Source organism: Anguilla rostrata, chromosome 14 (genome assembly GCF_018555375.3).
Source record: "Anguilla rostrata isolate EN2019 chromosome 14, ASM1855537v3, whole genome shotgun sequence".
Taxonomy (NCBI): Eukaryota; Metazoa; Chordata; class Actinopteri; order Anguilliformes; family Anguillidae; genus Anguilla; species Anguilla rostrata.
Window position 1 is genome coordinate 4,576,673 of NC_057946.1, and position 15,253 is coordinate 4,591,925.

Genomic DNA, 15,253 nt, shown 5'->3' on the forward strand with positions numbered 1-15,253 from the left:
ACGGTTATCGATAATGGGATTTTCAGGGTACAGATGAATGGTGGAGAACCTGTGACGTGAGACCAGGTGTTTCGGAGCAGTGACGGACGAGCCACGCCAGGATGATTGACTGCTCAATGAGCCAATCGATCAAGTAAAAAAGAACATGAGACATTACTGGAAATACGAGGAAAAATTGAAACTTGATTATCCATCTGCTTCTTAAAAGGTTTGAAACAAATGAATAAATCATGATTTCTCATTGATATTCTCTTATCCGGGGCAACTTACACACAGCTTGTGTTTTCACCGACAGTACATTTGAACAGCGGGATATTTACTGAAGCAATTGGGACAGCTCGACGAAGGGCACAACGACAGTGCAGCACTGTGTGTGCACGTGTGTGTGGAGGGTTTGTTTGTTTGTTTGTTTATTTAGATCCCCATTAGCTACTGTACTGTAACAGTAGCTACTCTTCCTGGGGTCCCCATAAATCTTTTAACAATGCGTCAATACAGAAAAATACATCAATACACATCCGTAACATTCATAGTCACAATAAGACTCACAATACATAACAGTACACAATGCATAACAGCACACAATACATAACACAACCACTAAGACACAGAACAACCAACAGCAACTCAAAGCGTGATGTGCGTGCACACGCACGTGTTCGTTTGTTCAGTCAGTGTGGTTCAGTTTACCCGACGCTGTGTTTGCGTGCACGGGTCACATGCCGAGAGAACTGTTTATAGACGGAACGGTGGCGCGCATCATCGAAGTCGATCAGCCAGTCGGCCCCGCCCGTCCACCCGCCCTCTCTCCCTCTCCCTCCCTCTCCCACGCAATAACACCAGCCGGTAAAAATAGCAGCCAGAGCTCAGTTTAGCTGCCTGTGCAAGCGGCTACCTGCTGCTCTTCCCACTCTAAATGCGGATCGATCGATCGCTGGCTGGCCGGGCCTCTCTCCAGCCCTCCCCCCCCCCCGCACCCCACCCACAGCAAAGCGCTCTATGGCCCACCCCACTCCCTCTCTCAACCCCCGGTTTACAAGGGGCTTCGGGAAAGAAACGCTCGGCCTAAACCTGAGAAATCCTGGGGAAAAGATTAACCCCTCATCGCTGACATTACATCACATCACTGGTGCTTCTCAGAGCGGCTTGTCTCTGATTACGTTACATTACATTACAGGCATTTGGCAGACGCTCTTATCCAGAGCGACCTACAACAAAGTGTATGACCAAGACCAGGAACAAGCGTGTGGAAAACCCCAGAGGGAAGTGCAGTTCCAAGTGCAGGGAACGACCGCGTAGTTTAACTTGGACCCTGTGGGTTAATCTGATTAACACAACAAAAAACAGCAACAAAGGAGTCGATGCAAATAAAACAAGCAATAGTTGAGTGCTGCTTGCTAGTTGAGTTGATCGCAGAGAAATCCGAACAGCCACGAGGTTCTCTCCAGCCGCGGCCATGGCCAGTGCTGGCGAGGAGTAGTTCGTCGTTTATTCGATTGAAAGGGCAGTGTTAATCCAGGGTGGACTGATCTAATTATCGCTTAATGAACATTATGGGTAAATGGTAAATGGACTGCATTTATATAGCGCTTTTATCCAAAGCGCTTTACAATTGATGCCTCTCATTCGCCAGAGCAGTTAGGGGTTAGGTGTCTTGCTCAAGGACACTTCGACACGCCCAGAGCGGGGTTTGAACCGGCAACCCTCCGACTGCCAGACAATCGGTCTTACCTCCTGAGCTATGTCGCCCCAACAGGAGGGGATTTCGAACCGACAAATTTGCAGAAACAATCCAGGTTTCCAAAACTGGTACCCCACGCTGCTGCTGGAAAGCTTCATGGTCTTTTTTTTGGTAAAAGGCATGCAATAGCCTGGTTTTGTAACAGATTCAACCCCACTGTGAAACATTAATTAATTAGTAATGCAATAAGAATGCATTCCGTTTTCAAAAGTCCATGGATATCACTTTACAAGAGATAGACACTACGACCTTATGATGTCAGCAGTGGTAGCAGAAACGATGCCAACCAGGTAGCGAGCATCTGACTGTCAATACAGTGAGGCTCTTGGCCACAGTCCCAGCTGATCGTCAGGTTTCAATAGCAGATCATGAGGTGTGTGTCACCAGTCTGGAAATCAGTGTCGAAGCAGAATGAGTCATCTGGCAACCTTACAGATGTGCCAATGCAAGACTGCCAACCCAACGCCTGCTCTTAATTATTTGCCTTGCTGCCCAATCATTAGTTGAGCATAATATAGAACTTAATGTCACAATCCCTCTTGTTGGAATGGGCTGTTAATTTAGTCTTGGATGTCCTGAGTCGGGGTAGGGGTAAATGCGTCATTGGGGACACGAGAGGCGTGGCACGCTCCTTCCTTGATGTTTTGCTGATCGGTCCACGTCATCTCCAGAGAGCTGAATGGAAACACCTGGCGTCCCAGATGCACCTCACCCCCACCCCCACCCCACCCCCTGCTTCCAGCCCTCTTGCTGCCTGATGGTCATCTTGGCGCGACCCAGTCGGAATTGTCTCTCTTGATTAATTACCGCTCTCTGTTCTTAATTATTTAACTGGGTGTCCAATCACGGTCTGACATTGTCGGTCAGGTGATGAGCTCCACCTCCGGTCTGCACATGCTCTTGATTGAAAAGGTTTTACCGCGGTCCAAATTTAGAAGCGAACCAGCATTGTTGTGCACAGCAATTTGGAAAGCGAGACTGGAATAATTCACTGGAAATGAAAACTAGCATACGCACTGGCCCTCAAAGACCATTTGACATCCCTGTGGCAATGTGTTTATTCTAATTTTTAGCTTTAACCAGGCAGGCAGAATGAGAACTCTGGTCTCTTTTGCAATGACAACCCGGGAAATCGAAGCAGGTAGGGCATGCAAGGGTATGTCCAGTCAATTTGGGGTTAACACACCTGCTCTTGCTAAAAGTGTTCGAAATAAAAAAAAACTCAGACTCCCGCATTGCCCTGTCACAGGCTTGGTCCCCTGACTCAGTGGTCACTAACAGCTCAGTCATATTGTGATGGGTGTTAAGCCACAACCCCCCCCCCACCCCCCCACACCCCCCTGCTCATATCACCGAACGTTCAAGGCACATCAGGCTCACCAACATAAATCCGCACTCCCACAGAAATAGGGGGGCAGGGTGGGGGGGAGGGGGTGCGTCGTCTGTTCCAAACTTCTTCCTGCCGCCTGTGGTGAAGCTGAGAAGGAAATAAAAATAACAACAGCGACCACATTCTAATGCCATCGAGATCAGTGAGGTCATGAAGAAGTACATTTAAAGCTCCTAGCCCCAAGTTAAGAAGAAAAAAAAAGAAAGAAAAAACAGCCAGTTCTTTTTTAAACTACATCGTCATAATCCTGCTGTCGTGTGCATCCTGCTGTCTTATGACCTGTGGAACATAAATAGCTCTTGAAATAAAAGCTATTTGTTGATCATATTTGTTCAGTTCTCTCTTACATTATTAATAAAGCTCACAATATTCACAACTGAACAGTACACATTCATATATACACATATAGGAGGAAGAGAAGGGGAGTACCATGATGAAATTAAAGCAGTCTTTTGAAATGGAATCTCTTATTATGAAATAAAAATTCAATTAAATGTAACAATAATGTTGTGAAAATGAGTATGATGAAATAAGATTTTATAATGGGTTAAGTATTGTTCAATTATTGAATAATTACACAATTATTGCTTTATATATATGTTTACTGCTGTATTCATTCATTTGATTATTTCATAAAGGCATATTTATTTATTGAGTTTTGACAAAAAAATTTGGATTACATACTGTCTAGCTCTCCTCGGCCTCGGACTCTGTTACCCTACTTTGATAGCCATGATTTAGCCCCTAGCGTTCCCCACCGCCACACTAAAGACAGGCAATTCAGTCGCGCGCATCCCTTCGGGTTCGGGCAAATGCAAGATCACAAATGCGCTGCCCAACGTCCAGTGAAATTGCCTATATAAATACAGCCTACAATTAAGAATACATTCTTTGGAGAAATAAGGTAGATACTTAATACAACGTTTAATGGATACATTTTAAGATGTGTTTATATACAGGTATGCCATATAGAGCTGTATATCTACCTTCGAATATTTTTCCCAAATAGTGTGGAATATGATCAACTAAAATGCCATAAAGGTGGGCATACAAATTTAGCCTATGCGATAAAGTGCATGCATTTCTTTTCTTTTTTAAATGTTAACTATTTTATTTTAAACATAGGATTCTTCTGCGGTTTCTGCTTCTTCCCAGCCAAACCGCAAATCTAGGCTGCCTCGGTTGCTGATAGCGACAGCAGGCTCTGACTGCTGCTGTTCTCTTGGTATAATTAACGTCTCTTGCAGTATGGGGAGGCGAATCTGCTCCGGGCGATGCGCGTGACTGTCATAACGTTCCCCGAAATCTGACCCAGCCGGGCGAGACGCTCAGGGATTTGGGACAGATTTGCACACGAACCGCGATAAACAAATGATTAACAATTAGGAAAAATGCAATCTATATTCAGAACGCTGTATGCGCTTTCTGTTAAGATTCAGTCACACTGTGGGTAACGTTCAACGGCGAACACATCCGTACCCGAATAAATCCGGTTATCAGCTATAGATAGCGCAGACTGGCGCTGCTGCGGTTGACAGCGTGAGAAATATTCAAACATCCTGCTTGGCATTGACGATTTTGATCATATAAAAACACAAAAAGCAAGTGACAAAATTTTCTTTGCGGCCGTGGAAATGCACATCTAGGCTAGCCTATTTTGTTCCATAAAATATTGACATGCATTGGAATGTAGGCTATATTAGGAGGGAGTGCCTGTGCTGCTGAAAATTCCAGCAAAGACCAGCTGGGATTCTAAGATGGTTTTAGCTGGTCTGTGGCTTCTCAAAGCCGGTAGAGTAAGCTGGTGGCCAAACAGGTGGACTAACTGACAATTAGCTGGTCACCTGGTGAACCAGTGTGTCAAGCGTCAAAAAGACATCTGAAAGCCATCTCAGGCCTGGTTTGAGATGGAATTTTCAGCAGTATGCATATCTTCACATTAATCACTCAATGTATATTTTCAATATGTGGCAATACGTTCAAAGAAAAGGCTGGTGGTGTGTGTGTGTCTCCTTAGCTGTAAATGCACAGCTGTCAGAATTCCTGACAGCCTTGGTTTGAGGGAGCCTAATAGGCCTATCGAGTCACATACGCTTTTCCTGCTATTTGAATATATATATCGGGTGCGCATGCTGGCCTGATGTACAGTAACTGGGTGTCATAAAACAATGTCTCAATGTTGGCGATCCCTTTTTTTATCTTTATGCCCCCCCCCCCCCCAAAAGGTCTCTGCACAGCTCTGCCCCAAAGTACATTTCGGAAGTAGCAGTAAATGTTTGCCATGAACATTAATAATAATAATAATAATAATAATAATAATAATAATAATAATAATTGCTACTAGTGACGGCTCACAAAAATGAGCCATTTCACTTCGATTGCAGTCATTTTGTCGCATCATAACGCATTATAATACGTTATAATAGCATGTAGCAAGTCCAGCAGCATAACCAGGGGGCGACATAGCTCAGGAGGTAAGAAAGGTTTGCCAGCTCGATCCCCCGCCCAGGGCGTGTTGAAGTATCCCTGAAGCAAGACACCTAACCCCTAATTGCTCCCAACGAGCTGATTGGTGCCTTGCATGGCAGCCTTTCACCGTTGGTGTGCGAGTGTGTGTGGGAATGGGTGAATGAGAGGCATCAATTGTAAAGCGCTTTGGATAAAAGCGCTATACAAATGCAGTCCATTTACCATTTATCAAATTAGTCATTACTTCTCACACAAGCAGAGAACATACAAAGTCAGTAAAAGACTTATAACGGATTTCTAATTCATACTTTCGGAATAAACCAGCAGACATTCAGATTCTAATTTAGTAATGCGTCTGCCACCTCTTCATACAGCTGCCGTCTATTTTCAGTCTTGCTGACGAATGTGTCAGGGATGGGGTTCTGAGCTCAGTTCAGTACTGGTGAAATGATGTCACGCAGAATTTTAAAAAAATGTCAAAAATGTCCTTAAGAGAAGAGGTTATTTTCTTTTTTGCTGGGAAATTTGTAAGGAATCTGAAGTGGCCAGGAAAAGTACCATGCCTAACCTAACTTCAAGTCGTTGAATTATTTCATATTCACGTCAAGCTGGAGGAGGGGATTGAGCACCGCGATTCTACACAGTTCTTCCAAAATGTCACATCTAATCCTTTCTGCAGCAGCTTTGCCACAGAATCTTAAAACATAGCCAAGAACTGCATGAACGCACACACACACTAGCAGATGTGCAAGCACACACACACACACACACACAAGCTAAATTGAGCCTGCTTTCTCATGAATTTGGAAACAGGATGGCTAAAGTGAATGTGTGAGCGCGCACACCTGTGTGTGTGAAAGAGATGCAGTGTGCATGCATGTGACGGTGCTGTGAGAAACAGGATTCGCTTGAGGCCTCAACAGCATTTCTATACCTGTAGTGCAGGGGGTGCACGACGAGGGCCAATCCGTTTCAGGATTTTGCGCCAACTTCAGCTCTTAATTATTTAATTAGCCCAGTCATATCTTGATCTGAAATGTGTACAGGCACCAGCTACAGCCGCAGACTGCAGGTGTGTTTTAAAGACATCACTGTGCAGGAGTGAACCAGCGTAGTTTATAGAGCTGTCAGAGAACTAAAACTGAGGTGACTGGTTAGAACAAAAACCAGCAAGTGGACCGGCCCTCCAGGACCGGAGTTGTGCACCCCTGCTGTAGTGGGTTGTTTCCACAGTGGCTGCGCCAGCTGGCTTGATGTAACGTATTCTTGGGGCATTGTGGGCCATAGAGGTCCTCCAAGAAGAGGGCGTAACTGGACTTTCTTCTGTTTGCTCCTTTATGTAAATACTGCCAGAGGACAGTTTTCAACAGATGTGTACTGCAACACACAGGAGAAAGAAATAATGGCAGTTTAATTTCTCCGGGCGGCGCAGCATGGATATGAACCCGCAGCCCCTGGCTGAGCCAACTGCTTGGCTCAATGGGCGTTTCATTTGCTTGCAGTCACCCACGCTCCGTCCCCCATCTAGGTCTGTCTGCCAGACCCCAGCAGTGTCTTTTACAACCCCCTCCTCTCCCCTCACCCCCCCCAAACTCAATGTTCTCGTCGTCTCAGCCCTTTTCCGTCAGATTGCTCTGCCCCGCCTGTTTTCATCTTCTGCGTCTCAGACAAATTTACTCTGCATTTCCCACCTCGCCAAGTTCATCCATCATCTTTTCCTCATAACCTGCTGGCGCTCATGTCCCTCCTGTCCTCCTCTACTCCGTTTCCTCTGCTCTTTCTCTCTCTCTCTCTCTCTCTCCCTCTCTCGTGGCCCAGTTTCTCCATTACGAGCCCATTAATTACAGGTAACATCACAGCGTGCGCACAAGCCCCTGGAGATCCACAAGCACGGGACTCCCATTTAAAAGCCTCTAATGAGCGAAGGCAGTCCGAAACCGTGGAGCAGGACACACACGCCCCCTCCAACTTTCACACGCCACCCTGAGTTAACTAACGCTAGCTGCTCAATGTCTCCACCTATCGGTCAATGAGGGAACTGCAAATGATGTCTGTTTGAGGGTGTTGTGGCTGTGCAAAAAAGTTCAGCAGACACACTTCCTTAACAGTCTGGATTATGGTTCATTGAATGCTTACAGCCTCCCCGCAGCAGCTAAACTGTGACATTTAGTTTCAATTCCCAGTTGTGTAGATAGCATTTAAATGCAAAATGCAAAATGCTGATTCGCATTCACGTCTGAAGGGCAAACAACAAGCCTTCGTGTTTAAGAGCAGGTATATTTCCATATTTTTTCATGCAAACATCATATCAAAGAATCTTTTAGGCATTGAGGTGAATCCTGTGGGATGCCAACTAATTTCCCGAACACTGTCTTGGTCCAACATACACTGCATTCACAGTCAGTAAACACACCTATATTGTAAGGTAAATGACTGTTTAATGCATCAACTTTACATTATGCCTTCTTCGCAAACAGTAGAGTTAGGTATGTTTGCCAAGGACACTCACATGCCCAGTGTTACCAATCACTCCAGACATGGTCTTACCGAGCACTCCCCTATATGTTCAAGCTGTCCAAACACCAGACACTGTAACTTACTGTACAGTATGTGACCTTGTGTCACGTATAACTACAGATAAGAGCATCTGTTAGGCAAACACATGTAAATGTATTCACCTCCGGCCAGGTCTGGGCGCACCACCACGGACCAGTGATTACGGAAGCATATAGAAGAAGTCCCAAACGTCCCTGGCACCGGCTGCCAGTGGCGTCACTAGAGAGGTGCGGGGGGTGCGGACCGCACCAGGTGACACCATCAGAGGGGGGTGACACCGAAATGACTGGCAATAAATTTTACCTGCAGTGTTTTGTGTAGCGACGAGTTGAAACAGCTCATTTCTCCAATGCGGCTTACTGCTGGGTTGATTTAATTAGCGGTATTAACGTGACGAGAAGCGCTTTCAATGCATAACACGCAATTCCTTGTCGTCGCACACCCGCAGCGCAACCACGCCACCACTCTCCCTTGTTACTGTGTTCGAGTAGGAAATACAACCCGCAGCGCTGAGACTGTAAACCGTAGACCTCCAGCAGTCACACCTGACACTCACGCCGTAGATTCATATCGGGACACCGAGCTGAGCAGCGCAACGGAGTAATGAGTTCATGAAGTATGACATCATGATGTATGACATCATAGCCCCTCCCCTTTACCCCTTCCCAGCTTAGCCTCCACCTCCAACTTCTCCTCCATAAAAACACTTGAATCACTTTGGCCACAGCTCATCTGCTCATCAAAAAGAGTTTCCACTTCATCACGAACACGTTATAAAACTCCCCTCTTCAAATGGCAAACACACTTTATCTTCAAATGGTCATAAATGGTCATGTCCCTGAGCAGAGTAAAAAAAAAAAAAAAAAATATCCATGCTTTTCTTTAACGGGTTCTACTGTAAATCACACCATGCCTTCCCCTTTCCTAAATATGTCCAGGAGCGCCACAAGTTCCCCAGCCTGTCAGTGGAAATGCTGTTCATACGGCAAATTCAGTGAACCGGACAAGACATGTCTTAATGAGATTCAATCTGGACTTCAGGCAAAGACTGTGGAGTTTAGCACAGAGAATGAACCGCAATACTGGAGATGGCACTGAGGGGGCGGCGGGGGCGGGGCGGGCGGGGCGGGGCGGAGGGCGGGGCGGGGCGGGAGGTTTGGTGGGGCGGGCGGGCGGAGGTTTGTTGGGGGGCGGAGGGATCTCTCAATATGCATCAGCCCAAACGCCACTCAAGCCCGAGCTTGGGCGGAGCTATGCAAATGAGGGCGGAGCCTGTATTTGGTCAGGGCAGACCAATCGAAAACTGAGCCGAGGCCAGACTCCAGTGGCGCTGAAACCCACGGTACGGTACCTTAGACTGGCGCTTGCGTGGTTTGGCGGGGGGGGGGGCACGCAGGGGGGTTTGGAACGCATTTTTTTTTTCACTCCTGTTCTGTTTTCATATGTGGTTTTGGCAATACGGTCTACCTGAGGAACTTAATGATGAATCACTGTGTTTACTCCCCAGGGTAGCTCAACACCTAAAAAGTAATCTGGATCCTAAACAAAATCACCTGGCTCAAAAACAAACAGAAACGAAACAGTGAAGACACTGCCAGCCATAAAAAATTGAATTCATTCAGCCTTTAAATCGAATACATGAACATTACATCACAGAAAATTCTATAAAAGATTTAAGTGCAATTTATTAGTAGTTCATATTTTACAAAGTTGTTTGTAAAATAAACAACAACAAAAAACAAAGAAACAAAAATGAGACCGTATCTCTTGCATTACTGTCATAAAGCACTGCAAAACCGGGGTTCACTGATAACCTCCATTTAAGGGACACCCTTCCCTAAAGCTCTCCTCGCCCAAAGTGCAACCGTATGAAATTTAAACCAGAAAGGCCTTTGTGGTTTCCTTGTTCAGTTCATTAGCTTGCTTTCTTTCTTCTTTTTGCACTTCCCCATTGTAAACTTACACAAAAAAAACACAATTTCCTGTGCTAGCAGTCGTCTTTGTAAAGTCTTCTTGAGTACAGTCTAGTTTGCACAGCATTGTTCGGCTAAGTTGTGATCGAAGGCATTTTTGTTTCTGAAACATAAGTACATCGCCAACGCGCATGCTGAGATCGGATTAGTATAAATTCATATCACTCAGACATTATTCGCCACTTCACAGGCTCCCGTGAGTCTGTCGCAATTCTGAGCGAGTATCAGTTCATCGGAAGAGGCATTGGTCAAATCAACATGGGCGACAAGAACAACAAACAAACAAACAAACAAACAGAGAGACAAACAACACATGCACACAATTAGTCCAGGCACCTGCAGCAGCTACAATAAGGTGTACTGATTGGATTTCGTTGACCCCGCTTGTCCAGGTGAATATTTCACGACCCCGTCGCAGAGCAGTCCCACACAGGGCAAACCTGGGAGCAGCGTATGTAAGGACGGTAACACTGAGCGCAGGCGAAGGCACCGCTCGTTACGAACAAACCACAGAAGGTGACGACAAAAAAACGTATAAAAATCCTTGCATTGATCGGCTTTCTTGTGAGTGTGTGTGTGTGTGTATGTGTGTTTTGGTAGTGAGAGAGGTTAGTCATGGCTCATGCTGATTGGTTACATCAAACGAGAGCATGGTAAAATAACAGCTATAAAAAAACGGAAGTTTCTAGCACTCAAGATGGCACCCTTACAGTACATGGTGCGTCAGTTCCTGCTGGTGTGCGAACCCACAGGTAGGAACTCAGTGGTTACATAAAGGCGTGAATATAAAGGTAATAATGCACTGTAAAAAAAACAACAACAAAAAAAAAACTGTAAATTTACCATTTTGTGTAAAAACCTAAAGAATATTCTGATTTGAAATAAAAACACACACATTCATTAGACACAGCACATATAACCGTGTGCATGTATGTATACTGTGTCCTGGGTGCCTTTGGGTACTTTTTGACAGAGGACAGAATACTTGTTCGCAGTCCCGCACCGCACACATTTCTTCCAAAGGCATGGGGGGAGTGGCCAGTGAGGGGATGTGGGAGGGGCCAGTGAGGGATGTGGGAGGGGCCAGATAGATGTGAGAGGGGCCATAGTGCAAAACGTTGGACACGGTCGTGTTGAAAGCGGACGGAAAAGCCAGTGGAAGAGGCGGGAGGGGTGAATGAGGAAACGTGGGAGTGGCCAGTGATGGAAGTGGGAGGGGTCAGGCAGAAAAGTGGGAGGGGTCAGGCAGAAAAGTGGGAGGGGTCAGGGTGTCACATTTGAGAGCTGAGATCCTCGTCGTCTGTATCTAAGTTCCATTTCTTCATCCTGAGAAAGACACAGTGCGTGTCAGTGCATTGTGGAGAGACCAGGGATATCAATAAGGCCAATCAGTTCACAATGGAGCAAGGGGAAAGAGAGAGGAGAGACAATGCCATTCTATAGTACATCCCGGCTAACTTTTTACATAATTTGCTTTTATTTCAGATTTCTCATATTTCTTTTTATTGAATATTTTACTTGATTATTTCTTACCAATGGAAATAGCCAAATATTTCCTCTCTTCTTTATGATGTGATATTATATAGTTTTCTTTCCCCAGTATATACATACTCTTTGGGAATATGAGTGTACATTCACCATGCTCATTAAAGCAAACTGTAAACGCTAACTGTACGGAAAGACAAAGCGGCAGAGTAGGGAAATGCAATCGAGCAGTTCCACAGTGTGTTCCTTTCGGCCAACTGCCTTCTTCCACAAACAAAGTCAAAGACACCAATGAGACGCTCCCCTGGGTCGAGGAGCAGCGCGGTTATTGGTGGACGCCGAGTGGGCGGGGCTTACAGTGTCAGCAGTCTCCTCCCCCTCTGCATGGTCGCCGTGGTGATTGGAAAGCTCCATGTCGGAGAGGGCGCTGCCCACCGCCTCCTCCTCGTAGTCTGTCTGGTAGTCCGACTCTTCTGAGAGAGAGAGAGAGAGAGAGAGAGAGAGAGAGGGAGAGGGAGGAAAGAAGAACACAGAGAAAGAGAGAAGAGGAGCACAGAAGAAAGGAGAAAAGGAGTCAAAGATCAAGGGAACAACAGCTCCTGGGTAACATCATTAGAGAGTAATTGCATTGTCTCAGCCTGTCTACTGCACAATTTTTAAAAAAATTATTCCTGGGGTAGGTGGAGCAGGTGTGTCCATCTCATTTGCATGAAGTGTTTAGTATGCAGATGATTTTCTACAGCGCAGCTGCAGCCTACTTCATGAAACTCGAATCAGACTGTCAAACAAGGTGCTGCAGATGAAATATAAAATCAAGACTGAGCAATTACATGGGCTATTTCTCACCGCAAATGTTTTCAGAAGCATATATTTTAGTGGACTGTTTAATTTGAATACGAGAAAGTTTATGAACAGACCACCATGTTGTTGAAAATGCTGCGTCTAAACCAAGGACCGTAGTGCATCTAACCAATCAGGTGCCGGCAGTGTTCCGTCAAATTAAACGGACAAATTTGTGGGCGCCAACAAATTTTCCCAGTGGATATCCTGATGGACATTTATCTGACGTAGTAGCTCCATAGAGGAACTCTGACATCACGATTGAGGTGGGGCCAGAGCGGAATACAGAAAGGAAATTTCAAACGTTAGAGGGCAGCAACAAGACGCTTTTCAACCTGTTTTTTTTTTCTGCCGAAAGATATTTTTTCGTTTAGGGGTCCACATTTCCTTGCTATCTAGAAACCTTCGCTGATTGATGTCGCCCGTAGACTGCATGTTAAAGCTGCATGTGAAAGGTCTTCCTCTGACTCTGCTCCACGCGAGCTGAGCAGGAAAAAAAAAGCAGCTAGCGCCACCATGTGTTCTGGAGGAGAACTGCGGTTGTCTACACTCCCCTGAATCAGGAGCTGGGTTCCAGCGTAAAACATGGCTGTAATTGCAGACAGTTGGGGATTTCAAACTGGGGTGGGAAATGGAACTTGCTCAGCCCCAAGTGCATTAAAAAAATTCCTTTTTTTTGGTTCTCCCTTTCACTAGTTCTCACCATCCACCAGAGCGGGCTTGACGGGTTCGATTCGGGACACGATCTCGGCCAGGTCGGTGAATGATGCGTTGGGACACGTCAGCACCTGGGGGGGGGGGGGGGGTACACAGAGGGAGGGGTGAGGGGTCAGCCAGCCTGTCAGACAGACAATCAACGTGCCCAAAAGCTCATTCGGGCACACTGTCAGATGGCCAAACAACACCTGTCAATCAAACAGAGTGAGACACCAGCTTACAATGGACACGGCCGCCTGTGTCGCCGTGGGCAACACCGGTCAGTCTGTCCATCAGGCTCTCTATCTTCCCGGGTCTATGAGTCATTCTCACTTGTTCCCTACTGCTCTCTACATCAGTGCATTTCCTTCCTTCCTACCTGTTCTACCCTTCCCTCCCTCCCGGCATCCATCTTTTTTTACTTTTCCTCCTTCCCTCCCCCTCTCATCTCAGGGGCCCTTCCTCGCACTCCCACTGTCCCTCACTCTTTCCTCTTCTTCCTCCCTGTACTCCCTCCCTCCCTTTCTTTCTCCCACTCTTATTCCATTACATTACATTTATTTGGCAGACGCTTTTATCCAAAGCAACGTACAAAAAGTGCATTTCTTGGTCATAGACAACTGCTAAACACAGGTTCAATAAGATATAATAATACTTATTTTGTACAGCTATTTCTAGACAAGAACACAGTTTAGTTCACACAGTGAACACTATTCAGACCTAACCTCTGCCCTGCCAATTAGGCAGAAGAACAAGCTGAAGTATTAGGACAAATACAAATTACCAAAAAGTGCTGGGATGGGGCAACATGTAAAAAGGGGGGGGATTTAGAGTGAAATATACAGCGTGGTGGTGGTATTCCCACCCCTTCTCTTCCTCCTCCATGCTTCCCTCTCTCTTCTTTGTCTCTCTCCTCCCTCCACTGCTTCCCCTCTTCCTTCCTCATCTTCTCCCTCTGTCTGCTTTGCCCCTCTCTCTCCTCCTCCCTCCTTCTCACCCTCCCTCCTGCTCTTCTCCTCCTCCCTTCTCCTCTTCCTCCCGTCTCCCTCTCTCCCTTCCTACCTCTCTCTCTCTCTCGCTCTTCTCCTCTCCCTCCCTCCTCCCTCCTCCCTCCTTACACTGTTGGTCTTGGTGTTGTGGAACTCCTCCTGGTGCCGGTCCTTCAGCATCTTGTCCACCACCCCGCTGCGGATCCACACGTCAAACAGCGTTTTCCCGTGCTGGTAGCCCACCTCCTGCAACACAGAGACCAACACGGGGACATGGAGCGCTGCACCGCACGGCCAGGCCTGAACACAGTCACTAACGCAGTCACTAACATAACACACCGCCAGGCCTGAACGCAGTCACTAACATAACACACCGCCAGGCCTGAACGCAGTCACTAACATAACACACCGCCAGGCCTGAACACAGTCACTAACATAACACACCGCCAGGCCTGAACGCAGTCACTAACAGAACACACCGCCAGGCCTGAACGCAGTCATTAACGCAGTCACTAACATAACACACCGCCAGGCCTGAACGCAGTCACTAACATAACACACCGCCAGGCCTGAACGCAGTCCTGAACGCAGTCACTAACATAACACACCACCAGGCCTGAATGCAGTCCTGAACGTAGTCACTAACATAACACACCGCCAGGCCTGAACGCAGTCACTAACATAACACACCGCCAGGCCTGACGCAGTCACTAACATAACACACCGCCAGGCCTGAACGCAGTCACTAACATAACACACCGCCAGGCCTGAACGCAGTCATTAAAGCACCACACCGCCGGGCCTGAACGCAGTCATTAACGCACCACACCGCCGGGCCTGAACGCAGTCATTAACGCACCGGGTCTGAACACAGTCATTAACGCACCACCGGGCCTGAACGCAGTCATTAACGCACCACACCACCGGGCCTGAACACAGTCATTAACGCACCGGGTCTGAACACAGTCATTAACGCACCGCCGGGCCTGAACACAGTCATTAATGCACCACATCACCGGGCCTGAACACAGTCAATAACGCACCGGGTCTGAACACAGTCATTAACGCACCGGGCCTGAACGCAGTCATTAACGCACCGCCGGGCCTGAACGCA

At 46.7% G+C, this 15,253-nt stretch overlaps 1 protein-coding gene across 1 annotated transcript in view; it reads right to left on the minus strand.

The window, feature by feature from the left end:
* Positions 1–9,764: 9,764 nt before the first annotated feature.
* Positions 9,765–15,253, minus strand: part of pnpla7a (patatin-like phospholipase domain containing 7a) — a 45,668-nt gene continuing 40,179 nt past the window's right edge. The window contains exons 33-36 of the mRNA XM_064307037.1: positions 14,269–14,385; positions 13,158–13,242; positions 11,972–12,087; positions 9,765–11,455 (exon numbers count right to left, since the gene is read on the minus strand). Of these exons, the coding sequence (XP_064163107.1) occupies positions 11,393–11,455; positions 11,972–12,087; positions 13,158–13,242; positions 14,269–14,385 (381 nt within the window). The 3' untranslated portion in view covers positions 9,765–11,392. The remainder of the gene's footprint in view (positions 11,456–11,971; positions 12,088–13,157; positions 13,243–14,268; positions 14,386–15,253) is intronic.